At 36.1% G+C, this 22,728-nt stretch overlaps 1 protein-coding gene across 6 annotated transcripts in view; it reads right to left on the reverse strand.

Annotated features, from left to right (window-relative positions):
• Positions 1 to 412: 412 nt before the first annotated feature.
• PDE4D (phosphodiesterase 4D) overlaps positions 413 to 22,728 on the reverse strand; it is a 1,404,509-nt gene continuing 1,382,193 nt past the window's right edge. For all 6 annotated transcript variants that reach the window (XM_042987253.1, XM_042987256.1, XM_042987263.1 and 3 more), the window contains 9 exons: positions 19,105 to 19,198; positions 17,546 to 17,718; positions 16,619 to 16,717; positions 15,607 to 15,771; positions 14,492 to 14,591; positions 7,914 to 8,068; positions 6,907 to 7,029; positions 6,013 to 6,195; positions 413 to 5,300 (listed from right to left, as the gene is read on the reverse strand). In XM_042987253.1, the coding sequence (XP_042843187.1) occupies positions 4,884 to 5,300; positions 6,013 to 6,195; positions 6,907 to 7,029; positions 7,914 to 8,068; positions 14,492 to 14,591; positions 15,607 to 15,771; positions 16,619 to 16,717; positions 17,546 to 17,718; positions 19,105 to 19,198 (1,509 nt within the window). In that variant the 3' untranslated portion in view covers positions 413 to 4,883. The remainder of the gene's footprint in view (positions 5,301 to 6,012; positions 6,196 to 6,906; positions 7,030 to 7,913; positions 8,069 to 14,491; positions 14,592 to 15,606; positions 15,772 to 16,618; positions 16,718 to 17,545; positions 17,719 to 19,104; positions 19,199 to 22,728) is intronic.

The following is a 22,728-nucleotide window of genomic DNA, read 5'->3' on the forward strand; positions in this document are numbered from 1 at the left end:
TGTTCAATGCCTCCGTCCCCTCCAGAATATGTGCTCATGAAAGCAGAAACTGTGGCTTGTTCTCTGTTGAGTCCCTAGAACCTTGTCGTTGGGAGAGTATGTACCAAACAATTGTTAAATGTCTGAGTAACTCGGTATACCAGAACACTTCATTAAGCAGAGAAGTCCCCCTCCCAACCCTATTTGAAAACAGTGCTTCATCTTAGAGGCCATCTAAATAGTTTGGGCAATTCTCTCTGTAACAGTGAATCTACATAATTTATTTGGTGTCATTGGATTATGAGTACTAACTTAATGCTATTATTCTCCTTGCATTTCATTTCATCCATCTTCAACATTCTTGGAAACCTGTGCTGACTGGCCTACATTTTAAAATGAATAATCTTTTATTTGTAAAAGATTGAGTCATAAATAGGCAGAATCAACCCATGCTTTTATTTTCATTGCATATAAAAATTTCATATGAAGGTATTGATGTACAGTACTATCCCCATGGGCTGTAAAGAGGCTAAGAAACCACTAAAAGAATCATCATCATTTGTAATGCGCACACACAATTTACCACTCTGAAAACATATCCTAAGAAATAAAATTAAAAACAACTAAAATCAGGAAGGATGTTTTTCATAATTATAGTGTCCCCTTTGTACTGTTTAAAACAAAAGTAATCAAATTCCTTTGGGCCAGGGCTGCTAAAATCTACAGTTTGTGTCAAAAAAATAAAATAAAGTAATAGGAGGCTCATTTTTTCTAGAAAAAGAATCTCTCACTAAGTCACATGTTCTGAGGGCTGGGCAAGAGTGGGAGGCAGTTTCCATGCCACCCACTGGGAATTTTTCAACGCTTTTGGGAGTTGACCACAACAACAAGGTTAACTTTTAAAATTCTACAGCCATAGAAGTTTTGCAGAAACAAATTCCAGAGAATGGCAAATCATTTTTGTGTGAACTGGCATCATATAAAAACTGTTTTATCTTTAGATTCACATACATATAGAAATTTAGTTGATCTTAGGTAAAGTCAAATTCCAGGGTTAAAAAAAATGACCTTTTCATACTACATTTTCTTTTCTTTTTCATATCACATATTCTCCTAACATGACAGGAGCTGATGAATAAATGACTGACCATCACATGTGACCTATGGCTCTAGTTTCAAATCAAGTTCATTTGCCTATGTGCTAAAGAAGTGAAAATGATTTTGTTATTGGACAAGAATATATTTTCCCAAGTAGTGTTTGAAAGTTAAAAAAAAATAAAACAACAATCAGATGTAACTAACTGAAGTAGCTCCTGATCAAGAGATAGGAAGAAGAATCATTATATATCCAGTGCTGTTTCACAGCAACAAGTACTTAAAAGCTTGTAAGTCAGAAGGGTGTCAGAATCTTCCAGAGGTTGACTGTGGTTTTCTAAATTCCAGCTGTTGCCAGAAATCCAATTGGTTCAAAGCTTGGATGTAAAATGCCCAGCCTTAGCCCGCCCCCATTGCCTTACTTTCAAATGCAGCAGAACAGAAGAAAATATTGGTTAAAGTTAAGGCACAGCCCTGGGACCAAAGACCTGCAGCTATGTTTTTTAAATTTATATATCTTTATGTATTTTATAGTTTTCTTGAATCTTCCATAAACAAGCTCTAAGGTGACAAGACTATATATATTACAGGAGAAAAGAAAATGTACAAGGAGTATGTATACACACCATTCATTCTCTCACCAAGAGTTTCCAAATATATCAACACCATCCCATCGTGGGATGATGTTTTAATAAGAACTGATAATTTACAATTAACATTACAATATGTACATTACAATAAATACATGGTTGTAAACAGACAAACAAGACTGTATTACAGGTAAGGTCATTTGGTGAGAAAAAAAATGCATGGCACAAAAAATAAATAATGCATTCAAAAATTATCATAAAGCTTTCTGTAAAATCCATTTCATTCAAGTTTTTTTTTCCTTGTCTGCAATTTGTTCTATCTACATTATTTTCTTGTGAATTTTAAGTGATGTAAAAGAAAATTAAAACAGCGTTATTGTGTTTAGTAACTTGCAAGCTGAAATGTACTGGTTTTATGCAAACTTGGACTTTTTTTCCCCATACAGTACCCAGATATTGCATTTTCTTATGGCATTTTAGGAAACGTAAAGCCACTTGTAAAAGGATGTTCTCTGTAAAGCGGTGCATAATTCTGAAGCACACTTTGGCAAGAGAGAAGGGAAGAGAAAGAAGGGAGAGGATAAGCAGACTGTACAGTGCATTAGTCTCTGTCTCTTGGATATTGCCTTTTCTACAATTTGATTGTCCATCGGTGAGTATCTTCACAACACGTGATCATTATAAACCAACAAGTTGAAAACAAAACAACTCTGCTTTTCAATGCAGTTACAAATCCTTTCAGGTCCGGATTTGTGACATATTGCTACTTTAATTTTTTTCTATTATTATCAAGATTTTAGGCACTCTGTGGGGGAAATACCAAGCAGTAGTGAGAGGAGGGAATGAGAATATTTTGGATAAAGGAATACACTCTAGATTGTTTGCCTTTTCTTCTAGACTTCCATCAAGAACAAATAAAACAAGTTTTCAACTGTTCTTATGAAACCACTTGGCTAACCACAGGACTTTATTTGAAAGATTACTGATTTTTTTTTTCAGGGAAGAGGGTGGAAATCTGATCATTAATTAGTTGATTCCTGTTCTGCTCTAAGAACAGATCAGAGCTACATAATTTTTCTGTCAGAAGTTCCCTTGTGGATCTCCGGGGATTCAAATAGGGACTATGTTTAGCTTAGGTCATTTCCCCTGGCTGATGACTTGGTTATTAGTCGCCAGAAGGCCCTTGAGAAATCCCAAATATAAATGCTTTTCAGGGTTGTAAGTTTTCTTGACTGTTTATTTTCCATAAATAATATCAATGTGAAAAATGACTATTTGGGCTCCAAATTCTTCATAGACAAGGCAAATGCTTTACTAAGAGCTGGAATGGACAGAACATCCAGACTAGGTAAGTGCCCCGGGATGCCAATTGAAGGTAAATACTGGAAAGTAATCCCTAAAATTGTAATACATTTCTTGGTGCTAAATGCAGCCAAGAATTAGCTCTGTTACTTAGGTAGAATCTTCTTACCCATCCTAGTATTTTAGCGTGGCATTATATTACCAAACCTCTGGTGCCAGCAGCATCATCAACTTCTTTCCCTTGGTGCATTTAATATTCTCCTCTACAAGACATACTTGTGGACCAGTGATAACTGTGAGAGCAATTTCTACATTACTAGGCTATCCATTAAGGAAGAGTAGTTGCTACACTTAAGATCTCTTCTCAAGAATATTCCTCATATAGTTCTTAATCCCATGGTGAAATCATGGAAACAAAGAGCATTAGTTGTACTGGTGTTTGTTAATATACTCTGCTAATATTTTTAAAAATTACCTAGCTAGCTGTTAACTTTTCTGTGTAAATCAAGAGTTAAAGTTAGGCATTATATTTGGCCTTGTGGTAGAAATAAATGGTGACTCTAGCCTGACTACCTGCTACTTTTCATCACTCAGAATGGTGGTGATATATTTGATAAGACCCCATCTAGTGAACATGGACAGAGATTCAAACACACACTAAATAATAAAGCAGCACAAGGGGAAAAAAGTTCTTACTACAACTGACTGTGAAAACAACAGAAATGAGCATAAAATGTGAGGGTTATTACAAAGACATGCACTTGTGAAATGAGGGTCTATTGACACAGCAAAAAGTTATCAGAAGACACTAAGTAGGAAAATATCTAAAAAAGACCATTTTAGCTACTGTGTATTTATATATCTCTTACTTGCTTCAGACAACACCAACTGATGATTGTTTATGAGGCTTAAGACACATCAGACAGAATGCACATCAAAGTATCACAGAACAAATATTCACTTTGTACACCGTGAAAAAAATATCAGTGAGAGCAACTCTGCTTATCTGAAAAGACTGAAATGAAAAGCAAAGCAAATGAAGACCTACAAAAAGGGTTTCCTGCAACATAAAATTGGTTTCTGTTTTAAAATATGGAAGTCATTGGTATATAAAACAATGAATCACTACAAATCAGTTAATTGCTATGAACTATAAGGTGCAAGTAAAATTCGTAAATTAGATTTATCCAGTGTAGCACAGATTTGTACTGAAAACTTGCAAGTTACTCCTTAGAAAAAAATAACCAGTGGCAGATGAAGTTTTGAACATAGTTTTTTTAAATATAATACCTCAGTACATTTAATAATAAAAGTAAGCTCTACAAAAAATCTGTTTTACATATCATACAAAATGTAGAGGTCAGTGCAGCTCAGTGAACCACACTATACAGTCATGTATCAGGAAGACTTGAAATTAGAAAATTATGCAATTTCTGTGGCTCATCTTCCTCCTGGTAACAGATTCATGCTGTGTCCTGTTCCTGACACATTTGTTGCTTCATCCATGAGTTCACTCTGTCTGTGTAATGCTTTCTTTCTGCTGAAAATATTGCAAACAAATAAAAAGTAAAGAAACCCCAAATCATAACAACTTTTGGGCTGCCCGATGAGCCACTCTATTGAAAACATTTTGCAGTTGATTTTCTCTTTGTCAGCTCTACCAAGCTGAAATCTTGTTAAAATGCTGTTCATGAAGATGTCCCCCTTGCTCCGATGACATGGAGGTGAAAAAACTGGTTACAATATTCCTGAGCGCCAGACTGAGTAGTCAAGGTCAGTTTTGTTCAACAAACATCCTGGCAGATGACAGTGAGGTGTGACCATGGTTGTGGCATGTGACATGCACTTTGGAAACAATTTTTCTACTTAAATTAAAAAAAACCGGACAAAACAAAAGGCGTGAAAGTCTTTGCACTGTTACGTGTCAGGAGAATGATCTTCTATTACACAGGCTTCAGGCTGGCTGTCTTCTTCCTCCCCTACCGTCTCTTCTTCCACCTGTTCATCAAGGGGAATTTCAGTCGACTCTGAGTCTTGAGTACACAGAGTCTTGGAGTCACTGCAGCTCGTGTCTTCTTCCACTTGACTTCCACTGTCCTTTTCGGTGTCTGACTCGCCGTCTTCCTCTAAAGTTAGTTCAAACTGGAACTTCTCCGTTTGACCCTGCCGGCCTTCCTCCTGGTCATCAGGTGCTGGAGAGGGGCTCTGAGGAATTGTGCTCTGGTACCATTCACGATTGTCCTCCAAAGTGTCCAAAATGTCCTGGGCGTCAGGATGCACGAGGTCTGCCCACGTCTCCCACAGAGGATGAACAATATAGTCTATGAAGCCCACCTATTTAAAAACAATTCCGATTTGAGTATAAGACTTGGGACTATGAGACAATGGAAAAGGTTAACTAGATTCTGCAAATATACTTGAGTATGTATCTATTTACATCAATTTATATGTAACATAATTTACATTAAAATATAGCAAATATAACATGGCCCACAAATATAACACTGAACACAAGACTTCTAACCTGAGTTTGGTAAAATGGTCACTATTTTAGGCAACAGACCATATAAAAGTACTGTTAATAGCTGGTGAAAATTAGCAAGAATTCTTATTTCAGGAGTATGTTTATACTGTAAAAAAATTCCATTTGTTTACATAGTAGGGTATCAGACCTGGCCTTTATTTTAGAATGGCCAATTTATAGGTGAATCCAGACAACTGAAATCAGGCCAGGTACTCTTTGACTTCATATGACTGAATTCACTTATGAGTTCAGATAGTGGAAATTCTCTATATATGTATGCTCTATATGAAAACAGTCATAATGAAAGAATGTGATGTCATGAGAAATGTATATATGACCATATGAATTAAAATCATACGAATGAGAGTTTTTTCACTCATAAACACTAATATGAAATTGAGCCTTTCGAAAGAAAAATAATTTAAAAAACCCAATGAAATACTGTATGATGTGGATACAAAGCAATCAAATATTCAAGCTGGAGTTTTGTTTTCTCTGCAAACTTTATGCTTAATGCATCACCTGTGATTTTTCCACAGATGCATTGTGCTTGTCACACATAGGACTTATCTCCATGCCCCGCTCTCTCTCTCGGTCTCCTTGGCGGAAGAACTCCTCCATTATGCGGTCAGTCCACTGGCGGTACAGCTGAAGCGGCTTTGTTGGGTTGCTCAGATCTGCACAGTGCACCATATTCTGAAGGACCTAAAATAGAAAAACGCTTTCTCTATTCAGCACCTGCTGCTGTTTCTTTTCTTCTTTTTTTTTCACTAGAAATTCACATTGGATGAATGTGACACTTAAAAATACAAGTAGTGTAAGATTCCTTCCAAACAGCTCAACTATATGTCTGTGTACGGTTCACACTTGTCTTAACAGCCCTAACTTCTGCCACTTCTACCATACCTAAATTTCATGAGAAACAGTTTATGTGTGCATGGCTGATTAAATTTGGAGCTGCTTCAGTGGGTGGTTTTGTGAGAGGTTAGGGTTTTTTTTAATGCATATGCAAATGAAGAACCAATAGAATTTATCTGGCTAATTCTCAAGATTCAGAATTTGGTTATTGGGGCGCCTGGGTGGCTCAGTTGGTTAAATGTCTGACTTTGGCTTGGGTCATGATATCACATTTTGTGAGTGTGAGCCCCGGGTCGGGCTCTGTGCTGACAGCTCAGAGCTTGGAGCCTGCTTTGGCTTCTGTGTCTCCCTCTCTCTCTGCCACTCATGCTCTCCCTCTCTCCCCCACTCACGCTCTGTCTCTGTCTCTCTCTCAAAAATAAACATTAAAAGAAGACTTTGGTTAAAAATTCTGCTTATAATTACTAAAATCGTAAGTCGGAAGAAAGGAGACAAGTCTTATCAAAGTTAGACACAGACACATGTGCAGAAACAGAACAAATTCAAATAATGCTTTACCTGAATCCTATCAGAATAATTATCAAGAAGAAGAACTCCAGAACTTGTCACTTTCTTAGTTTCCACCATAGTTTTCAAATCAGCCAGTAGATTCATGTGTTTTGACATGTCTGTTGCAAGTACCTTAAAAGACAAGAGTATTTTAGTAAGGAGCAAAGTCCAGAGGAAAAAAAGTCAGAATTTGCATATGACAATATGAATGCAGAGCATGAAAGAAATGAAAAACCACTGGGGTGTCTGGTGGCAGGGATGGGAGTCCTACACTACTCATTCGTGCAGCCTCTTCTGCTCTGTAGGGTTTCTTGAAGCCCAGATAAATACATGCAATCTACAGAAGGTTAGCAACCAGCAACCACTTTCATGGTGAAAAAAAGGGATGATACTCCTGCGGATAAGAAGTTAGCACATGTTCTGAAGTTCTTTCTACGCCTTTGATTAGAAAGTGGCACCTGGACTACGATGAAGTCATTCAAGGTTGCTCACAGAGTACTTCAGAAACAGAGTATTCTGGCTAATTTTCCGCTGACCCAAGACAAGTAATTCCTACCTTTGTGTGTACAAACTTATAAGTCATTGGTGACCAGAGGTTTTCCTGTGTCTCGTAATCACTGTAAATAATATGCATTAAAAAAAGTCATGGATATCTCTAAATAACACTGTGTAACTGACATAAATGTATTTTTTTTCCATTTTGTGAGTGGAAAAAATCCTTTTGTACTAATAGCTTTTGTTAGTCACCTTTCCCTGCCTGCCACCAGACTGGAGAACTTCAGAAAATAAAACTAGAATTAAGAGGGTGAGCTGTCACTACTCTTAACTCCCAACTGCCAGAATGAGAAAACCCATTACAGAACACCACTGCCAGCAGCACAGGAGGCTTCTCAGACATAAGGGGCAACAATAGGTTTTGAAACACAAGGTTCCATTTACCTGATACTCATCTCATTCTTATTCTTAAAAAACAACTTGCATCACATCTCTCTTTTTTCCTTTTAGCAGCTACTTACAATGTCAATGACCATCTTCCTTAATGATTGTCTTTGCTTTTTGGTCAGATTCTGGAAAATGTCACAGTTTTCTTCCTGAAGCAACTTAAAGCCCACAGCCAGATGATGGTTCTCCAAGACAGAAGAATCATTGTACATCAAGGCAAGTTCAGAGTCTTAAAGAAAGAAAGGAGACAGAAGATAAGCAAAGACATTTTTTTCTAAGTTTTTTGTATTTTTCACATTCTAAGATACTTTGGGTTTAAGAAGCATTTTTCTTCCACACCTCTGCTGGCCTTACCATTACAGGACAATACCCAGGAGAGGATATACTAGTTAATGTATATTAACTAGTGGAAAGAGCAATGGAATCTTGGGAGTGAATTGTAATGCTACTGACATATAACAAATCATTTCACTCTGCGGACCTCTCAGCTGTGTCTTTTCTCAAGTGAGAGAAGAATTGGACCAGATGTTCTTGAGCCCCCCCTCCAGATCTGCCACAGGTAGCTTCATGAGCAGCAGAATGTGACATCACTTTTAACACTGGCAACATCTTAACAGCTTAAGTTGTCATGTTCCTGATAACTATGGACCATTACCCAATATTTCACAGAATGTAAGGATGATGTGATTTTGGACTGTACTCAAGAACAGTTTGGAACAAATGAACAATATACTAGATTTGTTCATGCTGCTTTTACTCATTTTCTTCCACAGTATAGCTTTGAAAGTCAAAGCTTTACTCATTTTTTCCATGTTATTTTCTGAGTATCAAGAGACAGGTGTTCAGCTACCTACATAATAACTCCATGGTGAAGATTTTGCTGCTCCCTTAGGACTGCCCTGGACCTGTATGTTTTAGGCAGCAAGATCCTGCCTCTTTCTTGGTTCCTGTAAATAGCAGACCCAACTCTATAGGGCAGTCATTAAAGAAAATTGGTGCGTTATTCTGTTTCTACTTACGCCACTGTAAAGACCAAAAGCACATGTATTTGATCTTTTTTCTGACTAATGTATGGGAAATACACATTCTTTTCTAAGAAAGAGTCATTGCTACTCAATGACTATTTAAAGGAACTAGGAAGGAGAAGAGAGGTTCAAGACATACATCTATTGTGAAATCCTATGAATTTACTTGTACTATAGACCTACAAATTTATACATGTAAATTTTTGCTCTGAAACTACAGGAATAGAGATGTCTAGAATACCAAAGAGTAGGTGTGTATGTTCTCTTTTGGGGGGATAAAACAATAGTGTTCATTCATTCATTCAGATAGTATCTGGTCAGATCTGACTTTTAAATTGTCTCTAAACGGGGTGCCTGGGTGGCTCACTCACTTAAGCATCTGGCTTCAGTTCAGGTCATGATCTCACAGTTCGTGGGTTCGAGCCCCACATCAGGCTCTGTGCTAACAGCTCAGAGCCTGGAGCTTCCTTCAGATTCTGTGTCTCCCTCTCTCTGTCCCTCCCATCTCCTTCATGCTCTTTCTCGAAAATAAACATTAAAAAAATTTTTTAAGTAGTTTCTGAAACTCTAACTATGAACATTTATCTATAGGTGGTTAAATATATAGAAATTAAAAAAAAATTAATACTATATAGGATTTTAGCACCTGGTATTATTGTTTGTATAGTAGAATCCTATTAAATAAATATATATTGAAAGGAAGGCAAATGTTTTTTGACTATGCCCAAATAATGCCCAATTAATCTTTTACGGTTCTTTTAAGGGAATAAATATGCATGCAGATAAGAGGCATTAATACATGAACTGACTCAGGCTTACAAAAACCCAGACTGACTAATATACCTCATGAAGAAAGAAACAAGAAGTTAAGGCTGTAAGGCTGCAGAAGAACAAGGTGAGCAGCTGTTACTTTAAGGAAGAGGATGATCTGTGGTATAGATGCTACAACAAAGAGTCTCAACGCTAATCTATCTAAAGATGCTCTTTCACATAGAATGTGGTCCAAGAGCCTTGGAATGAGAATCCAGACTGTCCAGAAAGCAATGAAAAGACTCCTTACTGAGTGGATCTCCCCCACTGCCTCTCCAGTTTTGGGGTTCTTGACAGGAAGGTGGTGGATACTGTTGCAACTGAATCTCAGGGCAGTCATTTAACTTTCTACTCTTCCTTAGGGCTGAAGGCACATGGTAACATCTAACGAAAGATTTTGCAGCTCCTGAGAAGTTTATCTGCCAAAGATGCTACCATAGTACTTCTACATAGAGTCCTTGAAAGTTCAGGAGTCATTAGAAAGTTGCCTTCATACTATGCTCTAAGGTACAGTAGTACAGAGGCGGAGGTAGGGTCCAGAGTAAGAAAATATGTTATAGAACATTTCTGTTGAAACCTGTTCATCTTCAAAGCCCAGTACAAGTCCATGAAGCCTCTCCTGATTACCACAGGTGGAACTGCTCACTTTCTGCTGTAAACTCCTTTATACTTTGTACCACTCATGTGGCACTAATCACATTCCAATTTATTTGTCATCATCTCTGTGCATGTCTTAACAGTGTCTTCCATAGACCTCCCAACCCACTTAGAGACTTAAGACCCTATATAAAATGAAAAGTTATTCATCTGATGTGCATGGTTCTCTGGTTTCTCCTGGCACTTCTAAACAACATATGTCTCCTTGAAATGGGGGAGGAAGTGGTAGTTTTATTTTCTAGCTGCCAAGGACAAAGGATTATAACTGTTTGATTCACTCAATTCATTCACTCTCTACGTCCGTAACCTGTATTATTTTTCTCCACCAAACTAGTGCTATCAGATATTGATGTGTTATAGTCCTTTTTTTTTCCAGCCAAATGAAAGCTTTTCACAGCCAGACCACTGTCTTGCCCACCCATATATCCCTAGTACCTAGAACACTGTTTGGCACATAGTAGACTCTCAATATTTTTTTGTTGGCTAAAATAACAATCTCTGTAGTATTTCTATATAATCACACTTCATGAAAATGAATTTATCCTTGTTTTGAAAGTGTTATATTTAAGCAGAAAATAACTTTTTATATATAACCCACAGATAGGGCTATGGAAAGCTTATTTTAAAATGAGACTAGAGAAATAAAAGTGTGTGTGCACTGGTAGCTAAATCTAGCTCCAGTTTAATATAGTGAAACGCTTCTGCTCTTGGAAATCAAAACCATATGCTTTGAACACATGACTAATGTGACTAAATCTTTTCCCCTAGAGCTTAGGCATCTTTGCTATAAACCCGAATTACTTGTTTTCCAAGTAAAATTTTATACTATATATATTCTGCACCTCTGACAACGCTTTATTGTTTGAGAAAAGAATGCTGTGAAGTCAAATGCTTTGTTATGATAAATACTCTCCAGCATGTTATATTCAAAACCATATGATGCTATTTACATTTTGTGAGTTTATTTACATGTACTGTCCTTGAAAAAGACTTACACAGCTTCTCTCCCTGGAATTTCAACTTCTTACAATCCTACTCAGATTCCTCTACTCCCCCATATCATTTACAAAACATAACCATCTGCGCCAGGTAGAAATGATGTCTCTATTTTCAAAACCTCCAGCCTGTTAACAATGAAAGTATGTATCATTACTATCAAATGATTTGGCGCCTACAGTGGAACAAATGATGGAAATTATTGTCACAACTAAGAAGCAGAGGAAAATCTGGACTGGGAAGCAGCCAGGTGAGTTCCAGAAAGAACTCTTTTTCCAGAAGGGGCCATGCAAACTCACTGTGCCTCTAGCCTCCTTAAAATAGGACACGTGACCTCCCAGCTATGGGTTTACAAATGTATAAATTACAAGAAACAGATTCAACCCTGGGCTTTGGACAAGTTGGTAGCACCAGCTCCAAGGTGAGAGCTGAGAGTGTGCTTGTGTGAGCCACTGAGAATCAATCAATCCACGAAAACAATAAGAAACTTACACTGTCTATAAAAAAGGGTTTGCGGCAAACTAAAAATAATCACATAATTTTGATAGAGTATTTCATAAAGCTTTTTATTATAAGTTTACAAGTTATGAGAGGGACTCCTTTATAGAACACTGTGAAGTTAAAACTTACTTCTTGTCACCGTTACTTGCTAAGACTCTTCTGTGTCCTGAAATAAAATGCCTGCTGGCATGACCCCTAGTCAAAAGCTAACTAAGGGAGTGAATTCTCACAAGGACCTGAGGCCCTGATCAACCCTGGGATACCTTCCTGTACCAGGTGATGATGCTGATTCATTCACTCAGGAATAACACAGCCTCCTCACACCCCATTGTCAAGAAAACATCAGCAGTCCAAAGCTGCCCTGGGAGCTGTTAACCTCCCAGTGTTGCTGAGGTCTCACAGAAAGGAGATCCTCACGCCATCATGGAGTGACAAAGTACTTCCAGAAGCAGGACCAGGTGCCCTTCCCCCTTGGGCAAGTCATCAGTGAGATGACCTTAAAACAGACACCACCCTTGGCCGCTGTCACCATGTTTATAATTATCCACTAAATGTGACCGTTATCTATCTCACGGGGTCTCAGGCTTTGGAGGGCATCAGATTCATCTGTGGACTGAAGCCTCACTAGCTTAAATTTCAGACTCCATGGGTACCCTAATGCCTGCCAGAGCCCTCCAGTGCCAGTCTAAGCCCCTGTGACCTTAGAGGGTCTACAAGAGAGGATAATAGAGCTGGTTCTCACTTTTCTTTAAAAAATTATCAGAGTACTTGGAGACTTTATTATCAGTTGTTTCAATTAATTTGTTCTCTAAACTCTTCTTAATTGTGATGTTAGAGTAAGAGAACATACAATACTGTATAAAGTAGAATGCAAAGGTAATACACCAGTCTGTATTTCTGGTGTTAATTTAAAGGAAAAATGCATACCTTTTTAAAGGCAGACATTAAAACAAAATTTTTATGTATTAAAAATTTGTAAAATTAGGAACATAACAAGACATGCCTAAGAATCCAAATAATCATGTCAGGTTAAGCAAAAGTGCCAGCATACAGTAAGCTGTACTGAATGACCTCTCTGCTCTTCTCAGGACAGTCAACCCTCAGCACTGATACTATAAACTCATATACCTGCATCTAATGTGTATTAATATTAAGATGTTAATACTTAGTAATGCTTTGATGACTCTTGAAAGCACCCCATCATAGGTTCTCATAAGATAGCTGGAACGTGAAATGTTAGTCTGCCTAAACCTGGGTAAATAACTTCATAAACCAGACTTCTAAAATGTACTTGAGTAACCACACCTCTCAGGAAATCCATGACTTTCCCAATCCTCTTACATATCAATGAGTCACTAAGGTGTATTTTGTTACAAAGTAGTCCAGAGGTGAATTGAGATATAAAAATTGATACAATTTTAAAGATCTAAGTTAAATCTCTCAAACTAAGGCTACATTTAAATTGTCTCTTTAAATCTGGCTGCAGCAAAGTATAGGAAATAAATGGGGAATGAAAAGATGCCACAGTTTGACTTCTTTAGTCATGAGAAGGCTATTATCTACAAACTCCTAGAAAAAAAAGAAAAGATTTTTCACAGATATAAAAAAAAACTCTTTTAACAACTTTGAATTTATTTTTTTGTATATGAAAGTAAAATTATAACACTAATTTACCTGTTGTGGGAGGAATTAAATAATAGTATATTTAAATCATTTACTAATTAATTTCAATTACCCAAAGAACAGAATTTCTGTAAAACTAAAACCTCTTTTCAAAGTCATAGCTCAAGCACTATCTAAACATTCCCTACCAAGGTTTTTTTTTTTTTCTTCAATATATGAAGTTTATTGTCAAACTGGTTTCCATACAACACCCAGTGCTCATCCTAAAAGGTGCCCTCCTCAATACCCATCACCCACCCTCCCCTCCCTCCCACCCCCCATCAACCCTCGGTTTGTTCTCAGTTTTTAACAGTCTCTTATGCTTTGGCTCTCTCCCACTCTAACCTCTTTTTTCCTACCAAGGTTTTCTATGCAGCTGTGTGTCAGACATGTCCATATTAGACAGTCTCTACCACTCCTCCTATTTATAAATTCAGCGACAACTTAGTTGTTGAGGTGTCACGAGAAAAAATTTAATGGTTAAAAATATTTAAATAAAAGAGAAATCAAAAGAGACAGTACATCAGAGATGTTCCTATAGCCCTCCAGAGAAGACGGAAAAAGGAAGGGAGGTGGGAGTGGTGGTGGTGGAGAGGAGCAATCATAGCCTCTGAAGAGGATTCAGTGACAATCTCCATAAAGTAAAGAAGGTTTAACATGAATTCTTACAACTTTTCCTGTTTTTATTTAAACAGGAAGACAATACAACTATCTGAATCTTTCTGCAAACTTCCACTTCTGATTACCTTTGTCTACTGACACAATATTTCTAGAGAAGTACTGGAATGATGTTTTCCAAACACGACATGTATGTGCCTCCTGGGATAGAATGATCATTTTTAGAGCTGGTTTACATGAACACACACTATCAATAAAATGTGTATTTACACATGTCAAATGAACATTGTGGCTCTGGAAACATCCCAAGTTTATAAAGACCCTCATTCAGTCTCAAATGTACAAAGGAAATTTTTTTTTTTGCAAAAATAAATTTTACTCACTTGTATTGATCAGAAACTGATTTGACACACCCGGATGATCTACATCATGTATTGCACTGGCAAAAATTGCTGCAAGAATCTCCAAATCTGTAAACACGGCCTGTAAAACCAGATAGTGTAGATAATAACATTATTACTCTGCAATAATACAAATTAAAAGTATATACAAATGTGAAATTACTTCCTAGAATTTGATGGAAAACAAAATGAAGCTTCAAAATATTTAACAGCTTATTGTAGAAGTATTTAAGATGTTTAAGGATATTGTGAAAATGTACATAAAATTAATGACAAGAGTGATTATTTTCTTTCATTCAAACCAGGAACTCCTGATCTCAGCAGAATTGACATTTGGTGCCAGATTAATTCTTTGTTGTGGGATGCTATCCTGTGCATTGTAGTACTGTTAACAGGATCCCTGACCTCTATCCATGAGACAGCAGTACCATCTATTGTCAGGTTGTGACAGACAACAATTATCTCCACATATTGCCAAATGTCCTTGGGGGATCAGGGTAGGAGGAAAAAGGAAGAACCACCCCTCAGTTGAGAACCACTTACTCAAATGGTGAGGTATGAACACAACTATACAATGAAAACAATCTGAGCTAAAAAATACATTAGCAAAAGGGAATCTTTTCCCCAAATGATTAAGGAAATCAAATTGTCTTAATTAGCATTCAATGGAACACATTCTTAAAATCAGGAAGAATTAGAGATGTGTTTCTGAAAAATTCTACGAAAAATATCAAAGCACTGTCTACATTTTATAAGTAATAATCATCCTTTCAACTATAAATACAAAAGCCATCAGACTAAATTTCAAAAAACTAATAATTGAAACTGAATAAGCCAGATATACTTTATGGAATGTTCACTAGGTCATTTCAAAGCAGTATCACAAACACATGAATCCCTAAATCTCTGACTAACTCATACAGGCAAAATTCATCAAAGACTGAACTGTTTATTGACAACAAATTTTCCCCCTGTAACTCAACATACTACCAATGAAGCCAATTATTTCCTGCCCTGCATACCCTTCAGTATAAATGTTTAAGAGATGCTTAAGAACAGCAGGTTAATGGTCTCAATGTTTTAGAAACCAGATTTACCTCCAAAGCAGGTGTAGATAACAGCACATGTGTTGACTGGACCACATCTGCAGCATGAATATTGTTGTGGTAGGCCACATCAGCATGGTAATGGTCTTCCAGGGTCATCAGGTATGTAATTAAAGTGTCTACTGGAATTTTAAATGTTTTTAATAAATCCCGTTCCTGTAGGAAAGAAAATCCTCTTCACATTTTTGTTTTACATAAAAAGATTTTCCATAGAGTGTGTTAACAGAAAAACCATACCCAATATCACCTATGGATAACCCAGAAATGGAAAGAGCACTCTTGCAGTATCTAGTGAAGAAAACGGAACAATCTGAGAATATCCAAGGACGTTGGGGAAAAAACCAGGGTAGGGTTGTCCTGTTGGGGCCCAACATCGCTTTCCTCAAGAGGTATACTGTTCGGAATGAGCTGCCAACTATAAAAATGTGTGTTCCATAATCATGAAAGCAGCTTCAATCCAGTATTCTTGCCTTAGCTAGTGGATCATACCAACTGGAACTCAAAATGGTCTCTAGAGCTGGACTATGCCAGGCCAGTACCGAGGGATCTACAGCCTCAACTCCTCATTTATATCCTAATTCTCAGCTGGGGCAAAAGCTCAACAAGAGTGGGAAGCAGACATGGAGAAGAGAGCAGTACAAAAAACAATGACTGAAGAAAATATAATTTAAGGTAAGTCAGCAACAAGAAGTTTATTCATTTTTTAGTTAGCACTCCATTCTTGCTGCAAGAAGTCATGTAGATTTTTAAAAATCATGCTTGAATTTTCCCACATGACCTCTTCTTCTTAAGTGGAAAACAATAACAAAATTGGTTTAGTTGTATTTGACCCCACACTCTAACCTTTGTTATCATGTGTCCCTTGGTATGGGGCAAATAAGAAAAAAGTATCAAAATAAGCAAAAGAGGGTGACTAGTAAAGAAGATAAAACACAAGCACATTTCACAGACTAGACACTGTATCACCAAAAAAAGGAAAGGTGACAGAATTTAACCATGTTACCTGAAAAATAGTATGCATGATAACAGTCAAAGGCCGGTTACCGGACAGCTCTGCTATTCTGAAAACATGAAGGCCCCATTTGTTTACATCTTCTAGTTCCTAGGGTTAAATAAAGATTGAAAAAATTATGAGGCAGAAGTAGAACACAAATCAATGAGCATGGTCATTTAAACATTACTGACTTTAGCAAAAATAATGTTAAGTTAAAAAAAAATAGATTCATTTTAAATGCAATGGATGCACCATGTAAGTACAGGCAAACTTTAGGTAAACCCACTTAAATGTGCTGAAAACTGCATAGTATGGCTTAACCTAATGACTTTGACAATACAACGTTACTTACATGCCTTGACTACCAATCTCAAGGCATTTCTTTTATAGATAAAATCTGTTCACAAAACCTTAACTATTCTGAAACCCAAAAGATATAAAAGATTTCTAAATCTTTAGGCTTGGATAATCAAACGTAGATGTAAAAAAGTAAGAAACATAAAACCAAACCACCTGTCTAAAGCCACATATTAATAATACCCAAATTATTTATTTACTTACTTATATTTAACATTTATTCAGTTTTGAGAGAGAAAGACAGAGCGCGAGCGGAGTGGGGCAGAGAGAGGGGAAGACACAAAATCTGAAGCAGGCTCTAGGCTCTGAGCTGTCAGCACAGAGCCTGATGTGGGGCTTGAAACAATGAACCATGAGATCATGACCTGAGACAAAGTCGATCACTTAACTGACTGAGCCACCCAGGCGCCCCAATACCCAAAAAGTTTATAAAGAACTTCATAAAGTACTTTCCCACCTTCCAAAAGAAAATAACCCCACAAATTAATGAACTAGTCCATCTATTTAAAAGAGAATCTATCAAAATTTATTAAAAAGCATCCCTGCATAATATGATCACAGTCCTTAAAATCATCTTACCTTGGCAAGGACATCTTCTTGTTCAGTTTTAACCCCAAATCTCGGGATGCTTGAATTTGTCAAACTGGAGCTGTGCATCAACTTCTTGACCCCGCTGATCTGAGACATTGGCCTTTTCTTTTTCTCCTTTTCCTTCTGAGTTGGAGAAGGAATTTCCACTTCATGTTGCTTATCTTAAGAAATTTAGAAAATGTTCTACATTTACTATGAATTCGATGTGAGTTATTACTTTTTGATAACATCCATAACTGAACAGGTTTTAATTAATCATTGTATGTTCCAGAAAATGTTTTCAAGAAACACTTCTTTTAGAGAAGTTGAGTATTTACAATTGATGTGGACTTACTATGTATGATACCCTTAAGCACAAAATTGAGCAAGTACATCCCACTGCAAAATAATTAACATCAAATGTATTGAGTGGCTACTACTTGGATAGAATGTCATAGTAAATTTTTTTGCAAGACTTATGATAGCAGAGTTGGATAAAGCAAAACATATTGGTTATTTTAACTGTTCATCAACTCTGTCCCTATTTGAAATCACTTAGTGGCTTAGAAATTGCTCTTGCCCACTAAGTGTTCCAGTTTTAATACCTACTTTGAAAAGGAAGGAACTTCATACAGAAATATCATAAAAACAGCACTGGGTGAACCTAAGGGCTTAGTGAAATGGGTCATAATGTAAAGATAAACACAATATATTTGAATGACTTAGATTGTTTCTGTTATTTTACATTTTCTGTACCATAGTGAGATAATGGTTATGATATAACAAGGGGAGCACAGAGAACCACCAATAGCATGTGATAAATAATTGTCAGATTCAACTGTTATTTTCAAATAAAAGACCTAAGTAGATGCCTCAGCTTATTCATCCACTATTTCAAGGCAGTGAGCTCCTCTAACTCATCCTTGCACATAGCATGTGTTCAATAAATGTCTGTTTAGTGAAAATGCTAATTAGATGTTACAGCAATTTTGTTTTGAAAGTACATTCAAATCAAGGATATGTTCACACTACTGACTTTCACCAACTGAATTTTCTTTCTGTGGATGTAGGGTGGGGTGGTGTACAAAGCATTCTCAACTATTCTCAACTATTATTATCAGCAAGCTTTTCTTTAGCAGTTGTAGTGTATTTAGAGCTTGGTGTTCATTAGACTATAACTCATTGATGGCAAGGACCTTTTCTAATTTATCATTACCAGTTCCCAGCAATGTCTGGCATTTAACAAGAACTTGTTGAATGCATGCATAGATTTCTCTATAAAATACATTTTACATTTAGTGCCCTGAAAAAATTGGCAATATACAACTTGAATCCAGAGAATCCCTGAACTTCTGAATAAAACTAAAAAAAAAAAAAAATGTACTTTATCACCTTAGATTTCAAAGCTTAGAGGCTCAGATAGTCAAGTTACTAACAGGATGAATGAAAACAAATGGAATTCTTTGCACTTGTGTGGTTTCCAAAACGAGTTAGTGCCCCCAATCTACCTCCAAAAACAAACACCACAAAAGAAAACTTTTAAATTGCATTTAAATTATTATTCTCACCTAAGAATGTGTTTGATATATACTCTGACACTTGATTTCCAGACCGACTCATTTCAGAGAGATGGGTGAGCTCCCGATTAAGCATCCTTTTAAACTGAAAAACAGAAAAATAATATGAAATAACAGAAGAGGAAAATGTAAGTGAGGTAACATAAACATACTTGTAACATACAGAAAACATGCCCAAAGATTTTTTAAACTGTCCTGACAGTTTAGATCAGTGCCATCCAATAGAACTTTCTATAATGTTGGAAAGTTCTAGAATCTGAGATGTCCCTTACAGTAGCTACTAATCGTATGCGTTTATCAAGCACTTGCAATGTGCCTAGTGAAAAACGAGGAGCTGAATTTTGAACTTTATTTCATTGTAAATTAATTTAAATTTAAATTTAAATAGCCACACGTGGCTAGTGGCTACCATACTGGACCACACAGATTTAGACACTCAAGGACATTAGTTAAGGGGGAAAAAAAGGAAAAAAAAAATTACGGTGTATTATTAGTATTTAGAGAAGGAAAAAAAACCTCTAACTTATAAACACAAAATATGCTGCCACACAACAGAACATGATTTATCAATTAATTTGTCATTTGCAGAAGTTAGTATGTATACTTGTCAGAGGTTAAAATATCTTTTACCCCAAAACAAAAGTGAATAGATTTGAGTACTCTTTCAGAATTATGGAGAAGTGAAATATCTGAATTTATAAGTATATAATTTTTCCTTTTAAAGTTTTTCCAAGTAGAAGGAAGGTATAAGATTTTTTTGTTTCTCAGAATCCATGGGATTTCCCAATCCATATCTCTAAAGTCACATAAATACAAAACAGGTCCATTTTCAATACGCAACTTCATTTCTTCACAATGTATTTTATTGATGCTATGGTGACTATTTTATCCTAAAAAACACTGGAATTAACTTACAACAATCACATGGCAATACCCAATTCCAAAATTCTCAAAGACTTCATGCTTTCCCATCCATCAGCTGTTTCTTAAAGTGTTGCTCTTTGATTCCCAAAATAGCCCAAATGGGCCTTTAATTTAAATATGCCTTAATATTTATCTTAACAGAACCAATAATTTTTTTCTATTATGTGGGTTACTATTAGATACCTGATCAAAAAAAGTCAAAACACATTTTACTCTAATATTCAGTAGCCTTTAAAATTTTGAATCTCACCATAAATTCTCACTTAAATCTAGGAAAAAAGAGAGTAGTGAATTTACTATTTAGTGATGTTTGAAATGTAATTTCTAACTCCGTATTGAGTTTATTAGAATTTAAGAAAAAAAAAAACGTGCTTCCCTGGATAATTCATACCAAGGTGTCCTAACTCAGGATAATTTGGCAAATCAATTCCAAAGTCCATCTTATTGACCATGTAGATTAGATACAGGAATTTATCACAAAAGATCAATAAAAATATTTCAACAGACTGTTGAATATAAGAAATGTATATTTATAATCTCCTGTACAGAAAACTGAAGAATTGACCATAATCAGTATAAATTTTTCTGGTTGTTAATTTACAGGTCTAAGGAGCTTATTCTCAAACTCAGGAACATAAAGATCATTTTTTTTGTTCATGTATTTTCTTAATAACTTGTCTCTAACTATAAAATGCATACATGATACTGAAAATCGAGAAAGCTATATAGAAAAAATTGAAATCATGTATATGCCAATTGCTCAGAGATAACCATAGATAATTACCTATATTTCCATCTATGTCTTATTTCTCACATTTATATGTATATATTTTAAGTTGCCATCAGGCAGTATACAAAACAGGCTGCTGCTTGGTTTCACTCAGTATTATGCATTCTGATATCCTGGGAAAAACTGGCAGCCTCCTAAGAATATTCAGGAAGACATTTATGATAGTGTTCAAAACATTTTCTGTCCATCTTTCATGATGTTATATTTTCTTGAGTTAAAGTTATAAGCTATTAACTAATTAAATGAGTTAATAGACAGTGTCTTGTTTTTTTTTTGCCGGGCACATAGGAGATGCTCCTCAGTGAGTTCCTTCTATCTCCCAGGTCACTGGGCCTTTTATAGATACCTGATTTTTATCACTCCAGGACAGATTGAAGATTTAGCTTTAGTTATGCCCACAAAAAATACACAGAAATATCTAGCTCCCCTACCCATTCCCAAAAGTAATTTGGGATATTATTAACATAGGAGATAATCATCATGATTCAAAAATAGAACAATAATTCAACATGCAAGGCCCAAAGACAAGTAAATCCTTGCTTAATTAATGAAATTAACTCTCAGAAAAATCTACTCTTTAGGCAAAACAAGGCCAAAGGGAGTCTGCTAAACATTTAAAACATATACTGAATGAAATATCTCTTTGAACTGAAATTGTCCATGCTACAACTGCCTGCATGGCAAAGTCTATTTTATAGAGGAGGTGGGGGGCTATGAGGGGCTTTCAGCTATTCCTAGCCCCCCTTCTCAGTCTCTACAGCAGCTGCTGTCCACCTGCCCTCCATGCATTTCTCTCCATGTAAGTAAAATATGATGCAAGCTTGGGAGTCAGGGAGGGTACAATTGGAAAAGTTAGACAGGGACCCAGTTTTTCCATAAAACTACCTTCTAACTTGCAAGCAACCTGGTATAAGGAATATGTTGCCATATATGCCCTGCAGAAAAAGTACATGGTAACTGCAGGTGTGCTACACAAATTATTGGATTCTCTGGAATAATATAAATAATGAATTTTAATTTTTCCGGCAGTTCACTTATGTAATTCCTCAAAAAAGCCAGTCACTACAGGTATAACTAAGGCAAAAAACACCAGTGAAAGGAAATCTATTCTACAGATGGATAAATTTCAGGTTGCATTATCTACTGATTGTATCTGCATCATATACATATACTTCAAGACTACTCTTATGCTTTTGTTCAAAACCCAGAAGTGTGGGTGGAGAAACGTTTCAGTGCACACCTATATCTCTACCAGGGTTTGTCAGGTGCTCTTAGGAAGGCAACATTTCCTCTTAACATGATTACAATAGACAGTATTTTAAACAATTCTCTTTCTTCCCAAGGGAACGGGTATGGGATATTAAAGACAGTTTTCAAAGAGTCATTAAGTTAGAAGAGCATTTTCTAAAAGGAATTAAAATTGCTTCCCCCCCTTTTTTTTGCTGTTGATATAAAACTTTCAGGAAAGCTAAATTAATAATCACAAAAATTACCATCAATGCTTTCACAACTGGTAGTTGATCTTAGGTTTTGGAGTGTGTGGTTGGCTGTGCTAAAGAACAATACACTGAACGATTCAACAATCATTTTAAAACGTAAGTGGAATGTCTCTCACTTTAAGATAACTACATACCATTTACTAGGTTAACTATACAAAATTATCATGAGGAAAATGATTGGAAAAGGTAATAAAATGTGGTTTTCCTAGAACATTGTTACAGTTCTCAATTTACAGATTTAGAAGAGATAAAAGACAGAAATGATTTTACAAAAGAAAAAAGAAACTGTTTGGAAAATGCAAAACAATTTAATTGAGCATTTAGATATTTTAAAAAGTGACCTTGACATATTTGCTGCTGATGAGTTCTTCTGATTGTTTTTGCTTTAATAGTACAAAATAA

The sequence above is a fragment of the Panthera tigris genome, chromosome A1, assembly GCF_018350195.1.
Source record: "Panthera tigris isolate Pti1 chromosome A1, P.tigris_Pti1_mat1.1, whole genome shotgun sequence".
Taxonomy (NCBI): domain Eukaryota; kingdom Metazoa; phylum Chordata; class Mammalia; order Carnivora; family Felidae; genus Panthera; species Panthera tigris.